At 42.9% G+C, this 21,015-nt stretch overlaps 1 protein-coding gene across 1 annotated transcript; it reads left to right on the top strand.

The window, feature by feature from the left end:
- The first annotated feature begins 961 nt into the window (after positions 1-961).
- On the top strand, positions 962-19,892 carry LOC111965390 (CCR4-NOT transcription complex subunit 6). Its single transcript, XM_023989567.2, has 12 exons — positions 962-1,182; positions 2,123-2,247; positions 2,558-2,744; positions 2,971-3,056; positions 3,176-3,280; positions 3,361-3,429; positions 3,632-3,789; positions 3,956-4,110; positions 4,971-5,125; positions 11,719-11,952; positions 12,668-12,876; positions 13,743-19,892. The coding sequence occupies exons 2-12, from the start codon at positions 2,136-2,138 to the stop codon at positions 13,977-13,979; spliced, it is 1,707 nt and encodes a 568-aa protein (XP_023845335.1). The 5' UTR covers positions 962-1,182; positions 2,123-2,135; the 3' UTR covers positions 13,980-19,892.
- The last annotated feature ends 1,123 nt before the right edge of the window (positions 19,893-21,015 follow it).

The raw sequence follows: 21,015 nt of genomic DNA, 5'->3' as shown, positions 1-21,015 counted from the left end.
TGAAAACACAGACTCCTACTTATTACTCCACATGTTTAACCTACGTCACTTCTGTTTTGAGATTACATTTTGCCAGAACCAGGCACCAGGCTCACGCCTGGGAGGCAGCCCGGTTCCAAATAGAATGTAATCAACGCTCACCTGATTCAATCCCATCAATATCAATACAGGAAGTAAACCAGTAATTCAAGCCCAATATGCTGATAGGTTGTATGGTCTCAAATCAAGCAAAGAACCTAGTGTATGAAGAACATAGCCATCTGCTGTATTGTTCAGCCCACCCCCTCATTATGAGTAGGATTAGAGTGTTCATGATTTGCTCATTATAATGAACAATGAATGGTACAGCCAAGAGTAATTAAAGTTGAGACATGAATCCTGTGACGTCATATCAGTTTGATTGACAGCTGTTGACTCTTGAACACACCCCTAAAGTTTCACATAAACATTAAACCAAAGCAAAATATGTGTATAACTAAACCAAGATAGACCACACCCTGTCGTTTCCAATGGCAACAAATTAGTCATAGTGGGCAGAACAGGCAAGGAGGTGGGAAGAGCCAAGCACGACCCAGCGAGGTCCTATTTGCCTGTTCTAGCAAATATCTGCATATTTCCGTTAGGGAACGCCTACTCTGTGAAGTGCGCGTCTGCATTAACTCAATTCGCCTTTGCACTCCTTGTAAACAACGCACTTTTAAAAAACTTTGACAAAGGGAAAAGTCTACAAAACCTATTCCACTCTGTTCAAAACAGATTGTAGTGTTGCGAACACAAAACTATATTGAGATCAAATGTTTCATCGATGAGAAAATTTGCAGAATGTCGGCCAAAATCCATCTCTTTCCATCTTCTACCACTGCTGACCACTGGGCTTCCTCTCACTACCAAATTTGGTAGTGTGTGGAAACGCCAAGCGGAGGCTTCACATTTATATATCCGGTGAAATATCTGTCACATTGGTCCTTCTGCGCCAAAGCCGTCCTGGTTCAACCGCAGATGGTGCGGTCCATCCAAGAGCTAACCAATAGCATCAAGCGTTGTTATCACACAGAGAGAAAAAAACCTGACAGTCGCCATGATGCTTGTTTGTTCCTTGTGATACAGCAGCGGAAACGAGAAAGTAGAAACAAAAGAGAGCACACACTCGTCCTCGCGATACAGATTGGTATGCGTTTGCAGGTAAAATCAACACAAGCGACGAGTTGCTTCGGGTGAAACATCCACAACTCAATTGTTTTCAATTATTGCTGCATAGGTGTTTCATAAAGTGCTACTTATGCATATATGAAGTCGGACAGGTTCGAAAAATGTAGATACCTAGCTTAGCTAGCCAACATTAGCTTTCAGCGGTGATTTCCATTAGGAATAGCCAGCATAGTTACGCTAGCTAGTTAGCCATAAGTGAGCTAGTTAGTTGCTACTCTGTCAGCCTAGCGTGTTATGGTCAGATACATCTAGAATAATATGCAGCCGTTAATATCTTCTCAATTCATTGGTTAGGTAACTATATCAGCTAACTATAATTCTCACGAAGTTATGTTGTAGCGGACGGCCGTTCGTTGGCTAATTTGCTAGTTAGCTTAGAATTTTAGCTACTGTTAGGGGCTATCTAGCTAAGTCCATTTTTCCTGACCCGATGCCGGCCTCAACGCGCCACCCAATTGTCTAACTAGCCGACCAGTTTGTGTTCTCTAACTATTTAGTGGTGGTTATTGCTCTGTGCGGCCTGTTGTGTAGAACGAACGTTAGTTGGCTGGCTAACTAGGTAACCGAGCTATTGCAATGAGTATTATAAGTTCAACTTTATTGATTTCCTTCGCTGCTAAGTTGTAAAGCAACGCATTCTCATTGAACCGGATTTATTACTGCAATTAGTATCAGCAGCCAGCCAATAATATGGCCACATCTTTGAGCCTCATTTCCAGAAGTTGTCAGAATCAAGCGAAGCCCTCTTGAAAAGTTAGGTTCCTCTTTGCATGTTTGTAAAGTACCTAGAAAGCTGCTAGTGAACAGTCACTTTCAAAATGTCAGTTTTGTGCAATGGATATCTAATTGCGTTTGACATGCATGTTATCAGTGGATAGATATATAATGTTCAGTTACTTAAACTTTCCCCCAGTGTTACAGCAGGAATGCCCAAGGAAAAATATGAACCGCCAGACCCCAGGCGGATGTACACTATCATGTCAACTGAGGAGGCAGCCAATGGAAAGAAGTCTTACTGGGCTGAGCTGGAAATCACAGGTGAGCATTGCAGGGGGGTGGCCCAGAGGCTGTGGAGGGGTGCTGTTCTCATATTAGGACTCAGCAAGTGAGGATGCTCTAGTCTAGGCCAGTTTATCAACCATTTTTGTTCAGTGACCAGCATTCTCGTGCTTAGAGGATAAGGTCCTCTGTTTTATAAGCCTGTATATTGGTTTGACTTGCAAGTCCAGCATGATTGTTTACTCGTGTATTAGATAGAAACAAACCTGTATCTGCTTTGCATGAAAAGCCACCACAGAGACATGACTCAACTGTGTGTTTATCTACCCCTCCACATATCTCTCTCCAGGTAATGTCAGGAGCCTGAGCCCATCTCTGTGGACTCTGACCCACCTCACTGCTCTACATATCGCTGACAACTGTCTGTCACGCATCCCACCCGACATTGCCAAACTACACAACCTGTTGTACCTGGATCTGTCGTCCAATAAGATCAGGAGCCTGCCGGCAGAGCTCGGCCACATGGTGTCTCTCAGGTGAGCTGCTGGGAACCGCACTTCCCAGTATTCACTTTGTTCTAAACGTGTCACTAGTTGGTGCCTGAGAATAACCGTTGCCTGTTGGGCTCACAGAGCATTTACTTTTGTCTGTATAGATCACTGGTCAATGTGTTTATGGTTTATGGGAAAGTTGAGGAAGGGGCTGTATTGTCACAGGGGCTTGTCTCTGACGCTTGTGTTTCCCAATGTCTGTCCTCAACAGGGAGCTGCTTTTAAATAACAACCAGTTGCGGGTTCTGCCATTCGAATTGGGGAAACTGTTTCAGTTACAAACACTGGGGTTGAAAGGTGAGTGTGGCTTATCGTCTTGGTAACCCTTCCGTTCTGGGGACTCCATTGTAGATCCCGTTGCATTTAAAAAAATAAATAATGTAATTCAACGTTGTCTTCATTCCTGCTCCTATCAGGAAATCCACTTGCACAAGAAATCATGAGCCTTTACCAGGAGCATGATGGCACGAGGAAACTGTTGAACTACCTGTTGGACAATCTGGCAGGTTCAATCAAATGCAGTAAGTCACCCTCTGTTTCTCACATAACGTTTTAGCAAAAATTACTAATGGCTAACATGGACAACTCCTCCTGTCCCCAGCCCCCACAGAGCAGCCCCCGTCACGGTCGTGGATCGCACTCCAGGAGCCGGACCAGACGAGACCTTCTGGTGAGAGACCAGCAGACAGTCCCTGTACACGTGCACACACACACAGGCTGTTTTCCTAAAGAAGTTAAATCCGCTTAGTGTTTTGTTTCCTTGCCACGATACTAATGAGTATCGCGATACTGTTAAATTCCCAGGCCCTAAAATAAGAATACACTGAATAAGGTTCTATATCCTACGTCTCTCCCTCTGTCCTCCCTCTCAGCGTTGTTCTCAGTGATGTGCTACAATGTGCTGTGTGATAAGTACGCCACGCGCCAGCTCTATGGCTACTGCCCTTCCTGGGCCCTCAATTGGGAGTACAGGAAGAAGTCCATCATGCAGGAGATCATGAACTGCAACGCTGATATCATCAACCTACAGGTATGTGGGTAAACCTCGACCCAGTGTTAAACAACTCCTGTCTTAGTCATTTTGGTTTCTCTCTGGCAAGTCATTAATCAATGAACCTGATTTCCCTGCTACATGTTTTGGGTACATTAAGTCGTCTGTCCACTTTAATGTATGGATTTTGATTTATTTTCTACAGGAAGTGGAGACGGAGCAGTACTACCAGTATTTCCTGCCAGAGCTGAAGGAGCACGGCTACGAGGGCTTCTTCAGCCCAAAGTCTCGAGCCAGAACCATGCACGAGTCAGACCGCAAACATGTGGACGGGTGTGCAGTTTTCTACAGGACAGAAAAGTGAGTGCACCGGAGGAGCACTGTCAATGCTTTCTTTTCTTTTTTTTCTCTCCATACAATGCTCATTGACAGACACTCGCTAAGTTTCCGTCCAAATGGTGACAGATTTTCAAGTAAATATTCTAAAATGTGCATAAAAACAATATGCACATTTTCCCACCAGAGTGATGTTTCCATCAACTGACTTGTTGCTAATAAAAGGCTGTACATGATGACGTAAAAAACACTTTTGCAGTTAAGTTCCCACGTACCGAAAACAAAAAAAAACAATAGTTAAATTTAACTCTACTGGTGGTTTTGTATCAAACTGTTGTGGTGATATAAATATAGCAAACTTGACCAGTCTGGTTTTGGCGCATGCTCTCTCGACAACAGTTTGCTGATAAAGTGGATAGCTTATGTGGATGAGCAAGATCATTTTATTTGATAATTGGCAGCCGATTACAGATCATGTCACCAGCGTTCAAATAGCCTACCCTAGATATTTAGCCTATTGGAGATTTGCATGATCGCCGTGCACTTAACCGCCATGTGAAGTTCATCATAATTGATTTCATCTGCCTAATAAACCTAATGCTTTTCCACGTTGTGGTGGTAGGTGTTTCCGCCACCATATCTCACATAATGAATTTTAATAACACAAAGATCCCACCATGTCAAACGAACAAATTGTTAGTTGACAATTCTAAAATTGTACCAACGTTTCCTGTTTCCATCAGCCCTGTTGTGAACTTTTTTTTATGCGTCAGGTTATTCATCCACATGAAATGGTTGGATGGAAACCTGGTTACTTATCACATCTTGCTTATCACATCTGTTTCTCTGCCCGTCTCTCTTTCCCCCTTGCCGCCTTCCCTCAGGTTCGGTGTGGTGCAGAAACACACGGTAGAGTTTAACCAGCTGGCCATGGCTAACTCTGAAGGCTCTGAGGCCATGCTCAACAGGGTTATGACCAAGGACAACATCGGAGTGGCCGTACTGCTGGAGGTCCGCAAGGAAATGATGGAGGAATCCTGTGAGTGTTATGTCCCTTTTCAAACCATAGACCCTACACCTAATTATGGCCCTCTCCCTTTTCTCACCCTAGACCAGTGATGGGCAACTTTTGATGGGGGTGTGGGCCACAAATAAATCTGAAGTCATCACGAGGGGCTGCAGTGGCAAGCGGGACTTTGTACCCACGTCATACCCACACATGCAGTCAGAGCCAGCCCTAGCCTTTTGGGGCCCCTAAGTTAACTTTTGTTGTTGGGGGGGGGGGGGGGGCACCCACCTTGCTAGCAAAACATTTTAGCGGCCACCGTCTTGACAGAAGAACAACCGTTTTGCAGTTCATTCCCAGCAGTTTTACACATTTTGTCATGGGGTGGAGAGAAATGTTTGCAGTGTATGAGTGACTAAATCAATATGGCCCCCCTGGTCAGTAATTTGACCATGATTACTACAAGTTTAGATGGCTGCCTAAACTAATTTACCAATCTAAATATTTTTTTTGCTGACATGGGCTAATTGAGTGACTGTCAGTGACTGCCATAACAAGAGGAACTGCTGCTGCACAACCAAATTTCAAAATTACAACTTGTTTTCTACTATTCTAACTCCCAACATTAGGTTGAGACCCCGACTGAGTTCCAAACAATTGAGATATATACATACATACAGTACCAGTTAAAAGTTTGGAAACCTACTCATTCAAGGGTTTTTATTTTTACTATTTTCTACATTGTAGAATAATAGTGAAGACAACACTTTGAAATAACACATGGAATCATGTAGTAACCAAAAAAGTGTTAAACAAATAAAAATATATTTTACATTTGATGTTCTTCAAAGTAGCCACCCTTTGCCTTGATGACTGCCAACAGTGTGCAAAGCTTTCTCTCAACCAGCTTCACGAGGAATGCTTTTCCAACAGACTTGAAGGAATTCCCGCATATGCTGAGCACTTGTTGGCTGCTTTTCCTTGACTCTGCAGTCCAACTCATCACAAACCAACTCAATTGGGTTGAGGTCGGGTGAAGGTCAGGTCAAATAGTAAAAATAAAGAAACCCTTGAATGAGTAGGTGTGTGTAATATAAACACAACCATTTTGATAAGTTAAAGTTCATATAAGGAAATCATTCAACTGAAATAAATTCATTAGGCCCTAATCTATGGATTTCACATGACTGGGCAGCAGAGTATGTGAGCGAGGAGCGGAGCGTGCCCGATTTTTGACTGGAGTGGGGAGTGAGATTTCCGAAGGCTGGAGCGTCGGCCTTCTTGCCTGTTCCAGTAACGCTCACTTCATGAGCAAGAGGCATGCCTGCCACAGCATGCATTTGTAGTCTACTTGTGCTCCTAATAGCCCATTTCTTTAGCTACTGTCATGGAGTTCGCTAAATATTTTCATAAAGAAACTGACAAAACGCTAAATCAAGGTGACTAACAAAGGTGAGGAGGGAGAGCTGTGATGTAGTGTCCACTGTTATGTGTAAGGCTTGGATGACACCTGCTGGTATGGTACTAAACTGTTAAGTTGCAGACCGGATGCCATTGTTCTACACGCGGGGTATGGAAGTAGTTACACACTGGCTACATGAAACATCCACAACTAAAGAATCATTGTGGAATATGAAAAGCCACTTATCCCAAAAGTTTGATGGTGTACTTACTATGTGCACATGCTAAAATAAAGGAATGAGGTGGGTAGATAAATGTCATTGTATTTATAATAAAAAAATCAGATCTCAAACTTTTTGATATTATCAATACAATGGGCCATAATTTGATTTTTGCCCAATAGGCCTGGCATATTCCCACGTTCAAGGAGCTTTCTGTTTTGATTGAGTTATTTTGCCTAAAAACCTTTTAGGTCTACCTAATGGAAAAATACAAAAACTCTGCCCAGCCTGGCAAGAGTGGCCAAAAGGGTGTTTTCATTCCTATCTTTGGTGGTATAGTTTCAATACATAAAACAATTGGTAGGTCCAGGTAGTCACAGAAATAAATGGTTTTGGTTAAATTATTATTTTAATGAATGGTGTGAATTTGGGAGCAGGATATTGTTTTTCTGTAGGCCTGGAGCGGTTTTTAGCAGAGCGTAGGAAAGGACATGGAGCGCTTGAGCAATGAGCGGCCAACTGCTGAACTTGACTCACATATTCTGCTGGGCAGGGGTGCAAGCATGGGGGGGGTCCTGGGAAGGCATAGACCCACCCACTTGGAAGCCAGGCCCGCCCACTAGGGAGCCAGGCCCAGCTAATCAGCATGTTTTTCCCCACGGAAGGGCTTTAATACATACATAAATACTATTGAGCACCCCTTCCCCTTCAGACGATCCCGCAGGTGAAGAAGCCAGATGTGGAGGTCCTGGGCTGGAATGGTTACACGTGGTCTGCGGTTGTGCCGGTTGGACGTACTGCCAAATTCTCAAAAATTACATTGGAGGTGGCTTATGGTAGAGAAAATAACATTAAATTCTCTGCCAAAAGCTCTAGTGGACATTCCTGCAGTCAGCATGCCAATTCCACGCTCCCTCAACTTGAGACAGTTTTGTTACAACGCCACATATGTTTTAGTGGCTTTTTATTGTCCCCAGCACAAGGTGCACCTGTGTAATGATCATGCTGATTAATCTGCTTCTTGACATACCACACCTGTCAGGTGGCTGGTTTATCTTGGTAAAGGAGAACTGCTCACTAACAGGAATGTAAACAGATTTGTTCAAAACTATTTGAGAGAAAAAGCTTTTTGTGCATATGGAACATTTCTGCGGTCTTTTATTTTAGCCCATGAAACATGGGACCAACACTTCACAAGTTTTTATTTTTTAAATACATGGGCCTACAAAGGGGGGTTGCCCATCGCTGCTGTAAATCCTAGACCTTGCTATGACACTATCCCATTCAGGGCTCAACATATATTTTTTTAGGATCCTAATTAGCTATTGCGAAAGCAGCAGTTACACTTCCTGGGGTCAACATAAAACATGACATGATGCATAACAAAAATAAACAAGAACAGCTCACGGACAGAGCTACATACATTTAAAAAACAGAGCACACAGCTTACATATCGATACATACACACTAAATATCTAGGTATCTACGTTAAAGTAAACACGTTTTGGAAATGCATAACGCCATCTACCCAGTTATCAAATAATGTTACCGGTATAATCAGTTCTTTGCCAGCCAGCTAAAGTTTATTTTAGCCTGCTTGCTAGCCAACCACCACAGTCGACATATCTAAGTAGTAAGCTAGAGAACAACTAGTCTAGCACTGGCAGGAACCCACAGAACCCAACAAAAAGCCAGCAGATATAAAGTAGAGAGAGCAGAGACTTACCGATTGACGGCTGAGTTGGCCACCAAGTCAAGGGCCAAGGAGAGGCCTTCAGCGGGAGAGGTCGATTCACTGGCCGAGGGAGTCCGCTTTTCCTATAGTGAGGTAAATCCACATTGAATTTACCCAGTTTATCGCCATTGCTGCTGATATTTGCGATGTACCTGTAGGTTGGTAGAAAATGGAGGTTGACGGCTTCAGTCACGCTCAGCACAGTACCTGGTTTGTCAGTCTCATTCCGAATTCTACCTTCCACTGGTTATACTAAGCCATCAAAGTCATACAGTAGATGTGCGCACGGTTCCCATACTCCAATCTGCTTGCTTCAACCAGACAAACCGGTCCCACTTCAAATGAGTAGTAACCCCATCCTTGTGGGTTTTAGTGTACTAGCTACGAACGGCAGAAAACCACTACAACGCTTACCCGCTCGACTACCACTTCCAAACACAGGAAACGAGGAGATGCAGTTTTTTGCATGAATTTATGTTTTTTACTTTGTGGATGTACATAGTAGCTCACCAGCGCCAATACTTGGTTTGGAGTGTAATTGCATGTTAGCTGCTAGCCATGCTAATGTTAGCCAGCTGGAACTACCTAGGTAGCACTGGTTCTCCATATGACGTTGATAAATAGTGCCTTGTGTGTAGTTCCTAACAAGTTAATAAATATGTATAAATGCTAAAACATAACTGTGTAGTTAGTTGTAGTCACGATCTGGTTACCTATAGCTAAGTCTTTGACCACAGTTACTTTGAGTAAAAACTCATGCTTCCTACCATTTTTAAAGTCACATTTTTTATGTTACGGTCCCCACTACATCAAGAAATACTTACATGTAATTTTGTGGCTTCAAAGCATCTCATTGGCAATCCAGAGTTTAAATACATACTCATCCGTTCAAAAGTTTGGGGTCACTTAGATATGTCCTTGTTTTTGAAAGAAATTGTAAGGACAGGTGGAAACTTGTGCTAATTAAAGAAGCAATAAAACTGGCTTTCTTTAGACTTGTTAAGTATCTGGAGCATTAGCATTTGTGGGTTTGATTACAGGCTAAAAATGGCCAGAAACGTCCGGAGTAGTGATGCGGGAGGGTGCAGGCAGCAATCGGTTGAAGAGCATGCATGTAGTTTTACTAGCATTTAAAAGCAGTTGGAGGCCACAGAAGGAGTGTTGTATGGCGTTGAAGCTCGTTTGGAGGTTTGTTAGCACATTGTCCAAAGAAGGGCCAGATGTATACAGAATGGTGTCATCTGCGTGGAGGTGGATCAGAGAATCACCTGCAGCAAGAGAGACATCATTGATACGTACGTACGTACATACATAAAGAGAAATGAGTCGGCCGGAGAATTGAACCCTGTGTCCATAGACTGACAGAGGTCCGGACAACAGGCTCTCCGATTTGACACACTGAACTCTGTCTGAGAAGTAGTTAGTGAAGCAGGCGAGGCAGTCATTAGAGAAACCAAGACTGTTGCGTCTGCCGATAAGAATGTGGTGATTGACAGAATCGGGGAAGTTGCTGCAGGGGGTGCTGAGATGTTGGCCAGGGTAGGGGTAGCCAGGTGGAAAGCATGGCCAGCTGTGGAAAAATGCTTATTGAAATGATTGATTATTGTAGATTTATCGGTGGTGAGTGTTACCTGTCCTCGGTGCAGTGGGCAGCTGGGAGGAGGTGCTCTTTTTCTCCATGGACTTTAGTGTCCCAAACCTTTTTGGAATTAATGCTACAGGAAGCAAATTTCTGTTTGTTTGATAAAGCTAACCGTAGCTTTCCTAACTGACTGTGTATATTGGTTCCTGACTTCCCTGAAAAGTTGAATTATTTGGTGGATATCCACATGGCTTAGAAATGGTCTCTCCCAGTCGGTTTTCAAGGGTGTACCACAGCAGCTTGTCTTCATCTCACTTTAAACCTAGAACTTCAATAGGGGAGCGGCTGTTGCTGCACTTTTCTGGCTTGTGTCCCATGGCTGTGCTCTGCCTTTTTTAAGAGGCAATCAGCAGTTGCTACATCCATTTTTGGACTTATATTCCTCAAGAATCAATGGGTACATGAGCTTAGTTCAACTGTTGTAACCCATCAGAAGCCAAAATAAAAACACCATGTGAAGTGTTGGTCCCATGTTTAGTGAGCTGAAATAAAAAATCCCAGAAATGTTCCGTACTCTCAAAAAGCGTATTTCTCAAATGTTGTGCACACATCTGTTTACATCCCTGTTAGTGAGGATTTCTCCTTTGCCAAGATAATCCATCCATCTGACAGATGTGGCATAGAATCTGATTAAACAGCATGATCATTACACAGGTGCACATTGTACTGGGAACAATAAAAGGCCACTCTATAAGGTGCAGTTTGGTCACACAACACAATGCCACATATGTCTGAAGATTGGAGGGAGCATGCAATTGGCATGCTGACTGCAGTAGTGTCTACCAGAGCTGTTGTCAGAAAATGTAATGTTCATTTCTCTACCACAAGCCGTACCAAACCTTTGTTTTAGATTTTGGCAGCATGTCCAACCGGCCTCACAACCGCCGACCATGTGTATGGCGTCGTGTGGGCGAGCGGTTTTCTGATATCAAAGTTGGGAACAAAGTGCCCAGTGGTGGTGGGGTTATGGTATGGGCAGGCATAGGCTACGGACAATGAACACACTTGCATTTTGTCGATGGCAATTTGAAATGCACAGAGATACCGTGACGAGATCCTGTGGCCCATTGTTGTGCCGTTCATCCACTGTCATCACCTCATGTTTCACCATAATAATGCACGGCCCCATGTCGCAAGGATCTGTACACAATTCCTGGAAGCTGAAAATGTCCCAGTTCTTCCATGGCCTGCATACTCACCAGACGTATCACATATTGAGCATGTTTGGGATGCTCTGGGTCGACGTGTACAACAGCATATTCCAGTTTCCACCAATATCCAGCAACTTTGCACATCCATTCAAGGGGAGTGGGACAACATTCCACAGGCCACAATCAACAGCCTGATCAACTCGATGCGAAGATGTCGCACTGCATGTTGCATTTATATTTTTGTTCAGTGTATTGTAAATATTATCAGGAGAACTATGGCCTCAACATGGTTAAACTATAATATTGATATCATGGATGGCAATACTTGCATCCATGGCTCTGTTTTATGATTTTAAAGACATGTTCCATTTATCCAGCTTTTTTCCAAAACAGTGGTGGTGACTTTTTTTGTTTCTACTGCTTATTGACCATTTAAAGTAACCCCAACACATTTTTCTCTCCCTTCTTTTCTCCAGCGGGGAAGTCTCTGCATGGCATGGAGAAACAGCTCCTCCTGGTGGCTAACGCCCACATGCACTGGGACCCGGAGTACTCCGACGTCAAGCTGGTCCAGACCATGATGTTCCTGTCTGAGGTGAAGAACATTGTGGACAAGGCCACTCGCAGCCTCAAACTCTCCTCTGTCTCTGGGGAGACCAACAGCATCCCTCTAGTGCTTTGTGCCGACCTCAACTCTCTACCAGACTCTGGTGAGTGGCTGGGTTAGAAGGTGTTAGGTTCTAATTCTGAGTAAAAAGTCACCGGACACTATGAAAGCTCAAACCAAGGTTATTTGTCCCATTGGGTCAATACAGCTGCATTAGACAAAGACATGTTTACAATAGTTGTGATTTATAGGAACTTTAAGTGGAGTCTCCTCCTCTCTAAACATCGTGTCTTTATTGCTAGGCAGGAAACTAAGTGATACGGGCAATAAACTTTTCTCCCTTAACCTGACCTGACTTCGACCCTCTTCATCACTAATCCGTGGCTCTCTCTCCCCCCATCAATGCTGCCACGTGACTGTTTTCCCTGCACTCAGCACATTTTCAAGCTTAATTGCACACACCGTATACCTTCCTCCTACAGATAACCATTAACTTCTGGTGTAGACCCTCTAAACCTAAGCACTCTATTTCAATAGGATACCTGATAATTAACCCTATCCCAAGTTTAGGACTTAGTACCCAGAGTCAGTCAAAGGGAAAGGTATAAGTGATAAATATAGTGATGGGCCCACTAGCTGCTTGCTTGGTGATGGTTACTTTGAATGAAGGAATTAACAGACACTTATGGGTTGTGTTCGGTAGGGAAAACGTTTTGCATTGGAAAAGGAACATCTGTCGTCATTGGACAAGTTTAGGTAGCACATTCCCCTATACTAAACAGGACTTATGTAAACCCCTACCGTCCCCCTCTCTCCAGGCGTGGTGGAGTACCTGAGTCAGGGTGGAGTGGACTGCACCCACAAGGACTTCAAGGATCTTCGCTACCTTGACAGCCTCACCAACTTCAACTGCAATGGCAAGAACGGCAACTCCACGTCCAACTCCAGGATCACCCACGGCTTCAAGCTGAAGAGCGCCTACGAGGACAGCCTGATGCCTTACACCAACTACACCTTTGACTTCAAGGTGAGGGAGCCACACAAACGTAGGCAGACCTGAAGCAATGTCTCTGACACCGCCTTCTGACAGGGCTACAGATTGCTGTTTGTTCTTGTCCTGATTAATCAGGAAATACTATTTTTACGACATTGAAATTTGACCCATGGATATTTCCACAGCATTACACCTGCTTTGCGAAGGTTTCATGTACTCTGACATTTTGTCCACTGTGTCTAATTGTTAGGCATGATGTTCTCTGCCTCAGTCATCAGCTTTTCCGTTAGCCGGAAAAGTACTTTTGTACTGATTTTAAAAGAAATATCTCTAAATTACATTTAGCAATGCATGGAAGTTGGTTCAGGTTGTTTGTCTTTCAAGCGCATCATCGCTCTACTCTTCCTGTCTGCAGACTTGTAGTATTGTATCAACTAATACCGGCCCACAAGTATCAGTTATTGAGCAATATTTTGCTAATTTACAGAAATGTCATGCAGGTCCACCAAGGTGGTTGAGTAGTTGGCTTAGAAATGCTAAAACATTTGCAAAGCTACACTTGCACAGCTACATAGCTACTGTACCAAGGAATGGATCGCAGACAAGTGGAAAAAGACACTGACACTAAAATGGAGGATATTGCCAACCAGATGACAAAGGAAGATGTGCGTTGTGCAAGGAGCCAACGCTCACTTTGTAGGGTATCATTCCTGCTTGTTTAGCTCAATCGTTGCAGTCAATTCGGCAGTCGGCACCGGGCGTTCCTTAAAAAGCAATATCCTGCACGTAACACCATTTTTTTATTTGATGGCCGTTTTGCCCTCCTAATTAAAATCTGTTTTGTAAACCCTTTCACTCATCCCCCTCTTCTCTCTCTCTCGTGCTCTCTTTTTCCTCAGGGTGTGATTGACTACATCTTCTACTCCAAGCCTCAGATCAATGTGCTCGGCATCCTGGGTCCCCTGGACTCCAACTGGCTCCATGAGAACAATATCAGCGGCTGCCCGCACCCCCACATCCCCTCTGACCACTTCTCCCTGTTCGCCCAGCTGGAGCTGCTGCTGCCCAGCACTCTGCCTCAGGGCCAGGCCAACAACCAGGTCAACGGCATCCACCTGCCTGGAGGACGCAGGTAGTGGTGAGACAGCCCCACTCCAGGGGTGCTGTATGCTATAGCAGTGTGCATCCTCTAGCCCTCCAGCTCTTCTCTCGTTGTCACTTGGAGGAAAGAAGACGAGACGGAATACACAACCAACCTGTAAAATAAGAATCAGCCGCACAGTGAGGTCTGGCCAACAGGGATTTCAATTATATATTTTTTATTTTCCTCATTGTCGTTTTCCATTTGTTTCCATTTAGAAAATGTCAATCCTGTGTTGTGTTTTTGGATTCCTACCCCCCCCCCCCTCCCCCTCGGTCATTCTTACACATAATGCTTTTGTAACTCTTTAACAGATAGAAGGGATGCTAGCTTCGAATATCACCACATCCCCTCTGGCTCCCGTATAGATATTTAGATCTTTAGCAATATCACCTGACTCTTGTTGTCTTTGACATGACCTGTGCAGTCTTGAACAATGGCACGAGAAATACCTTTTTATCACTCGAGAGCTGTGCACACCCTTCACAAGGCAAGGAGAGAAAGGACGCCACTTCTAAAGCTTACAGCTGATAGTCTGTCCTATACCAATCTCAAACCAGCAAAAATGGCAGCAACAGACATGTCTAATGTCTCAGCCAAGGCTAAGAGTGGGCCTTGTCTTTTCTCTCCCCACTGAGATCAATGTGATGGTATATCTATCTACCATAATATGGTGTGCCGCTCCTCCTTTCTGTGCTATAGGGCCAATCTCTCTGTGGGTCCAAAATGGTGGTGCTCACCTGGTGCTACCAGTCCACTACTATTGACTAATAGAACCTAGTCAGTTGGAGAGGGAGACAAGTGGTGCAATAGGAACTAACCCCACTGGTGCATGTAGACTGATGTCACTGCTGAGGGGCAATTCCACGGTAACCGTGACACTGACTCCGATTTGTAACTTTCAAATGTATGTCAAACAAAAACCAATGATTGCAAAGTTAAACAAACATACAACTCTATGCACAAGGACTACTTTTGAACAATTTCCACGGAATTTTGAAAGAAATGCATTTAATTGGAACAGTGCCGGTGCAAAGTTTGGTAACAGAATGACGGTTTGTGCCGTCGTTCTGTTACCAACTTTTCATCTGCGCTGTTCATCAAGTAAACGTTTTTTGTTCAATCTTCTGTGGGAATTGTCGAAAGTAGGCCTTGTGCGTAGAGAGGGTTTGTTTGACATACGTTTTTTAAAGTGAAAAATCGGGATCTCTGTTCCTGTGGAATTGCCTTGAGGAGTTTTTAGATGTTGATTATTATCCTTTTAGGAAAGGATGACGGCAACCACCAAATACACTTGTCTGGACCTGTTGTATGGAAGCAAGTAAGCTCTAGTTAGCGGAGGCTTGTTGGCATGCCGGTCAGGCATAGTGCTAAAAAAATGTATCTGTATCCTCTGGATTGGAACAGATTTGAATGATTTTAAGTAGTTGAATAACATGTAATTAGTGGCCAGCGACCATCCCCTTTTGCACACTGTTTTTCCTCTGCATGCGTACGTGACAGAGTCATTGACTTAGTCTTGTTAATAGGACTTCATTTGGACCAGGGATGTGCATCTCCAGTCCTTGGGGGCCGGAGTGGTGTCACACTTTTTCACCTTCTCTAGCCAACACAGCTGATTTTTAAACTAATTGGGTTTTAAACTATCATGATTAGTTGATTAATAGGAGTTGGGTGTGTTAGCTGGGGCAAAATTGTGACTGCAATCAGGCCCCCCCGAGGACTGGAGTTGCCCATTCCTGATTTGGACCATATACCACCTTTTGTAATGGGGTAGGGGATTTTGGCTGAGGGGCAAGGCAACGGAGGAAATTCTCAACGAAACATTTTTCAGATTTGTTACTTTTTAAAGAGGGAGGGCAATAGCTGATGTACAGGAGTTTAAACCAGCAATCCTCTCACTGTCACACACGTGGACATACACAGATCTTGTAGCACTGTCTCTTGAGGCCAGTAGTCATTTTTCCCTCAGCCATAAATTCCGTACGCTACAGCAGTGGGTTTTTTCACAAGTGTTTGTACAGAATATAAATCTAGATTGTCTTTACACGATTGTATATGAGTCACAAAAGACCTGTTTTCTGGCAGGGTTTTTTTGTACTATGAGTAAATTATGATCCAATTTGAAGAAAGAAAAAGACAGGATTGTATTGTAAACTATGGCAATTTTTTTTTTTTTATCCAGTAAATGTTAAGATGAAATTGAAATGACCAGCTTGTACAAAAGACGTAAGGGGTTGTTCCAGGCGTTCGCTGCCACTACTTTGCACTCCCGCCCTAGGTTAACTGTTTTTATGTATCAGTATTGCTTGTTTTCCCGTTATGATTTGAGAACATGTTTCTCAGATTGTAAATAGACCTACTGACTAAATATGATGCATCTTCAAATCCATTCTATTTACAAGCCATTGGTCCATACTGCTGCCAGCCTGCCACCAACCGACCCATTCATCCACTCACAGTTCAGACTAAAGTAAGGTTTGGTCTCCAATAACACCCTATTTACTATAGTGCACTAATTTTGGCCAGTCCCATGTGGCTCTGTTCAAAAGTGCACTAAATAGGAAATAGGTTGTCATTTCAGATTGATCCTAAGAGTGATTTTTGCATCACGCACATCCAGTATCCCACAATTAGTGTTGTACAACCGGAACATTGTGCCTCGCCGTAGCCGTTTTGTTGTCTTGCACTATTTACAGTCGGCGAACTCCGGAACAACCTCTTCTCCATTTATTTTTTAAATACTGTCCACACATTTGATGTCCTTTGGGGTTTTTGTTATCGTTTTGTATTTTCTTCCTTTTTTTTGTATGAGCTGTGACAATTATGTGTATATACTCCTTGTTGAGCGATCTAGTAATCCGGTATGGAATATTTGTCAAGCTTTAGTTTTTTTCCCATTGGGGGCAAAGTGAAGACCTCTTCTCTTCTGAACCCCCTTACTTCCAGAATGTTTTGCACCCTCCGTGTACTTTAGATCAGCTCCTAGAACCCCGTTGATAGTCCCTTATCACCATAGTCACCTAGCCTGTCTTGCCCCTCCACCACTGAATTCTGAATCTAGAGAAGCATGTTCCCCCTATACCTAGCCCTATGTCCAACCCTCTAGACACTTAACAGTCAAGTGTATTACTTTAGTCCTTTTAACCCCGCTACTGAAGCCTCTGTGCGGTACCGTCTGTGGAACTGACCCGTCTCCCCGTCTGTCAGGTGGCCCAGACAGACGTTATCCATCTCTGTTCTGTTACCATCGGGACTGAAATATGTCCGCGGTGACTGACTATATATTGCAACCGTCACATTTTTAAACAGGAAATGGAATGATCACGCTCCCCCCGCCCCCACCTCCTTTCCCACATTTATTATTGAATAAATTAAAATCCCCTTTTTAAAGTAAATATGATGCTTTCGCCACTGTGCTAAAGTTGGAATTTTATGAATTTTTACAGAGGGGAAAGGTTGAAATGGGGAATATAAATTGAGTCCTTGTTCAAAAGCTTTTTTTCTGACCTTACTTTCCCCCCTTGATATATTTTATTTGTTTTGAACAGAAACAAATGTCCAGTTTGATACCCCTGAATTGCTGGTAGTATTGTAGTAGATTTAAAGACTTAGCTTTTTTTGTAAAGTGTGAATAAAAGATGTATCTCATGTTTCCTTCCTAAAACTTTGAGTTGTGTATATCCTATGATTGCTACATTTTTCATTTTTACTCATTGCTTTTCCATACCTTACCCCACCTTTCCATCAACCAAATGATTCTCTTTTTTGGTAGAAATGATACATTAACTTGGTCAACTTTGGGTCGCTGTAAAAATGGACGCAGAATGCTTATCGAATGAAGATTCCTAAGCGGAGTAGTTTAACTCCAAACGTGAATATTTCAACTTTTTCTCTGCTGCTGTATTTGGGATGTCGCTTAGGCTCGCAGATGTATACTATTGTCTTAGACCAGGATAGCATTGTCTTATTAGCCGATTCAGTTCTAGACAGCACTATTGTTGACTGGTGTGAAACCAACATGAATGTAAAACGAAGCAAAAAACTTTCTGCTGGTAGCTAGACTGAGGGTTCTACTACAAAGCAGGATCAATGAGTTAGCCGGCTAACTTTTGAATAACAACCAGAAATAACTACATTTTCTGGTTCCTTTTAAAGATGCAATCAAACTTTTGTGTAATTTCAGCTAGTAGTTTTGAGTGGTGCTCACGATCCAAAAGTGGCCCCTGTTTTGTGTACTAAGTCATCCATTTCATATGTTGCAGTTCGTCTGGTATGTAACGAAACCAATTCATACTATGTTATGAATTTGTGCTTAAGATCCTGGCGTGCCTCTTTTAAGGAGACTAAACTTATTTGTTTTTGGTTGAGCCAATGAGTCCATGCCCATTTCAAGCCTATCGGTTGAAAAAATTAGTTAGCTGGCTAACTCAATTGATGCTCAGAGGTATACTACAAAAGATGAGCTTGAAATGAGAAGGACCTAGTTGACTCAACAACCAAAAACACAAGTTCATTCTTAAACGAACCAGAAAATGTATGGTTATTTCTGGATGTTAATCAAAGTTAGCTGGCTAACTCATTAATTCTGCTTTGTAGTCTGGTCCTGTGGTGATTTGAGTACTATTTGGTCCTTGCCACTGTTCTTGTGCTTCATAGTGGCTAAACGGAGTAGTTACTCTGGTCCCCTCCTAACCCTCACTTTGAACGCCCCCGCACCCCCCCAAACATTTGTTTCTATGATTGGATCAAGGAGGGAGAATCACACTGCTTGACGTGTCACCATTCGCTTCAGTTAGTTAGTGATCACTGTTGAACTCGGTTGACTTTTTCATTGTGCTTCTGTTTTCTCCGTTGTATAGGACTTGCTCTGACTGCGTTCCCTGGCAAGGTGCACACTGAATCTGCTTTCTGTGTCCAAGTGTAGAGCACCCTTTAACCTTAACGCGTGTCAAACTCATTCTGACTGCTGGTTTTTGCTCTTCCCTTGTAATTGATTGAATAAAGGTCACTAATTGGCAAGGAACTCTCCTCACCTGGTTGTCTAGGTCTTAATGGAAAGGGAAAAACCAGCAGACACTAGGCCCTTCGTGGAATGATTTGACGCCCCTGTTCTATACAGTACATACACTTCCCATCCATAGACCACTGTCATGACTTGTCTCTTTGCCTTTTCCAACAGCCTTTTATACATTTTTTTTTTGTACAACCATAACAGTAATTTGTCAAAGATTTTGGCTTGCAACAGTGCATCTTATTTCAGACCGGTCATTTCCATCCCCCAGAAACTTGGCAGTATTACCCTCAAAGTCATTAAGTAAATGTTTTTGAAAATATTTTTGGGGGGAAGCTAACATATCCACTACTTTTTTTCAGTCACCCATTTTTTTCCACTGCTTTTCCCGTAAGACCAAGTGCAATTACAGCAGATTCCACCTCACTAACAATCACCCCATTCACGCATCTCTCTCTCCTGCCTCCATGTCTCCATCTTGTATAGGCCTCACCCTCCTCCCTGCTGATAGTGATAGACAATAGACAATCCTGATCATCAATAAACTATCTGTAGCCAGCTGAGTACATACTATATTGATGTGTCACTGTATTGTACATACACAGGACCAACTACTTGTTTACCATTCACGGAATACCAGCAAAAACACTTGCACAACATTCAAAGAATGTTCAACAGAGAAGAAAATCAAGGCAGCTGTTTTTAAAATTATACAAACTGTTAAGAAACTGAATGGTAAACAAGGCTTTTTTTCAGTTTTCTTCTTAAGCCGTCTTCGTGGTTTGACTGTCTTTGGACTAGTTTTCTGTTTATAACACCTTTGGCTTGTTTTCTTTAGTCCTACCTATCTATTTTCCTACTTCTGGTTGAAAATAAATTCTATATCTGTTTCAATCGGTCTCCTCTGATTCTTTGCAGTGGAACTTGCATAATATGGTTGTCAATACATGCTATATGTGTTCACTGTGTCCTGCCTCCTTTATCACAGTATTTGGAGTATGTTTAATGTAATCGCAAACATATTTATTTAAATAAATACAAAATCTAGCCTTGGGAAGCTGAGGTACATTGGAAGTAATCGGTGAGATTAGATCGGTTATCCAGATATATTTATCTACCTGTATTTTATTAGTTATGTATTATTTATTATTTAACAGGTAGAAGACAGACTGATTATTGCAGCCTGATGTCCCAACATGAATTGAAGACCACTAAGTAGGTAAGTATTATAATTTTTATGACCACAAGGTGGCACTATAAGATCAAAACACAGTTGTGCTTAGCAAGTAAGTGTCCTGTGTTTTTTGACCACTGTTGTGGTTGTTGTACATTTACATGTTATAGGGGTTTTCATTGAACATATAAACTGTACAAAACATTAGGAACACCTGCTCTTTCCATGAACTAAACCAGGGGTGTCACTCATTTGACGGAGGGCTGAGTGTGTGCGGTTTTTGTTTTTTCCTTTAAATTAAGACCTAGACAACCAGGTGAGGGGAGTTCCTTACTAATTAGTGACTTAATTAATCTATTGAGTACAAGGGTGGAGTGTGAACTCAGCCCTCCGTGGGTTGAGTTTGACACGTGACCTAGACTGACCAGTTGAATCCAGGTGAAAGCTTTGATCCCTTATTGATGTCACCTGTTAAATCCACTTCAGTCAGTCGAGATTAAGGGGAGGAGACATGTTTAAGAAGGATTTTTAAGCCTTGAGACATGGATTGTGTATGTGTGCCGTTCATAGGGTGAATGGGCAAGACAAAAGATTTAAGTGCCTTTGAATGGGGTGTGGTAGTAGGTGCCAGGCGCACCTGTTTGAGTGTGTCAAGAACTGCAACACTGCTGAGTTTTTCACGCTCAACAGTTTCCTCGTGTGGATCAAGAATGGTCCACCACCCAAAGGACATCCAGCCAACTTGACACAACTGTGAGAAGCATGGGCCAGCTTCCCTATGGAACGCTTTCAACACCTTGTAGTCCATGCCCTGACAAATTGAGGCTGTTCTGAGGGTGTGCA

Source organism: Salvelinus sp. IW2-2015, linkage group LG6.1, assembly GCF_002910315.2.
Source record: "Salvelinus sp. IW2-2015 linkage group LG6.1, ASM291031v2, whole genome shotgun sequence".
Classification (NCBI taxonomy): Eukaryota; Metazoa; Chordata; class Actinopteri; order Salmoniformes; family Salmonidae; genus Salvelinus; species Salvelinus sp. IW2-2015.
This window is presented reverse-complemented; position numbering and strand designations above follow the sequence as displayed.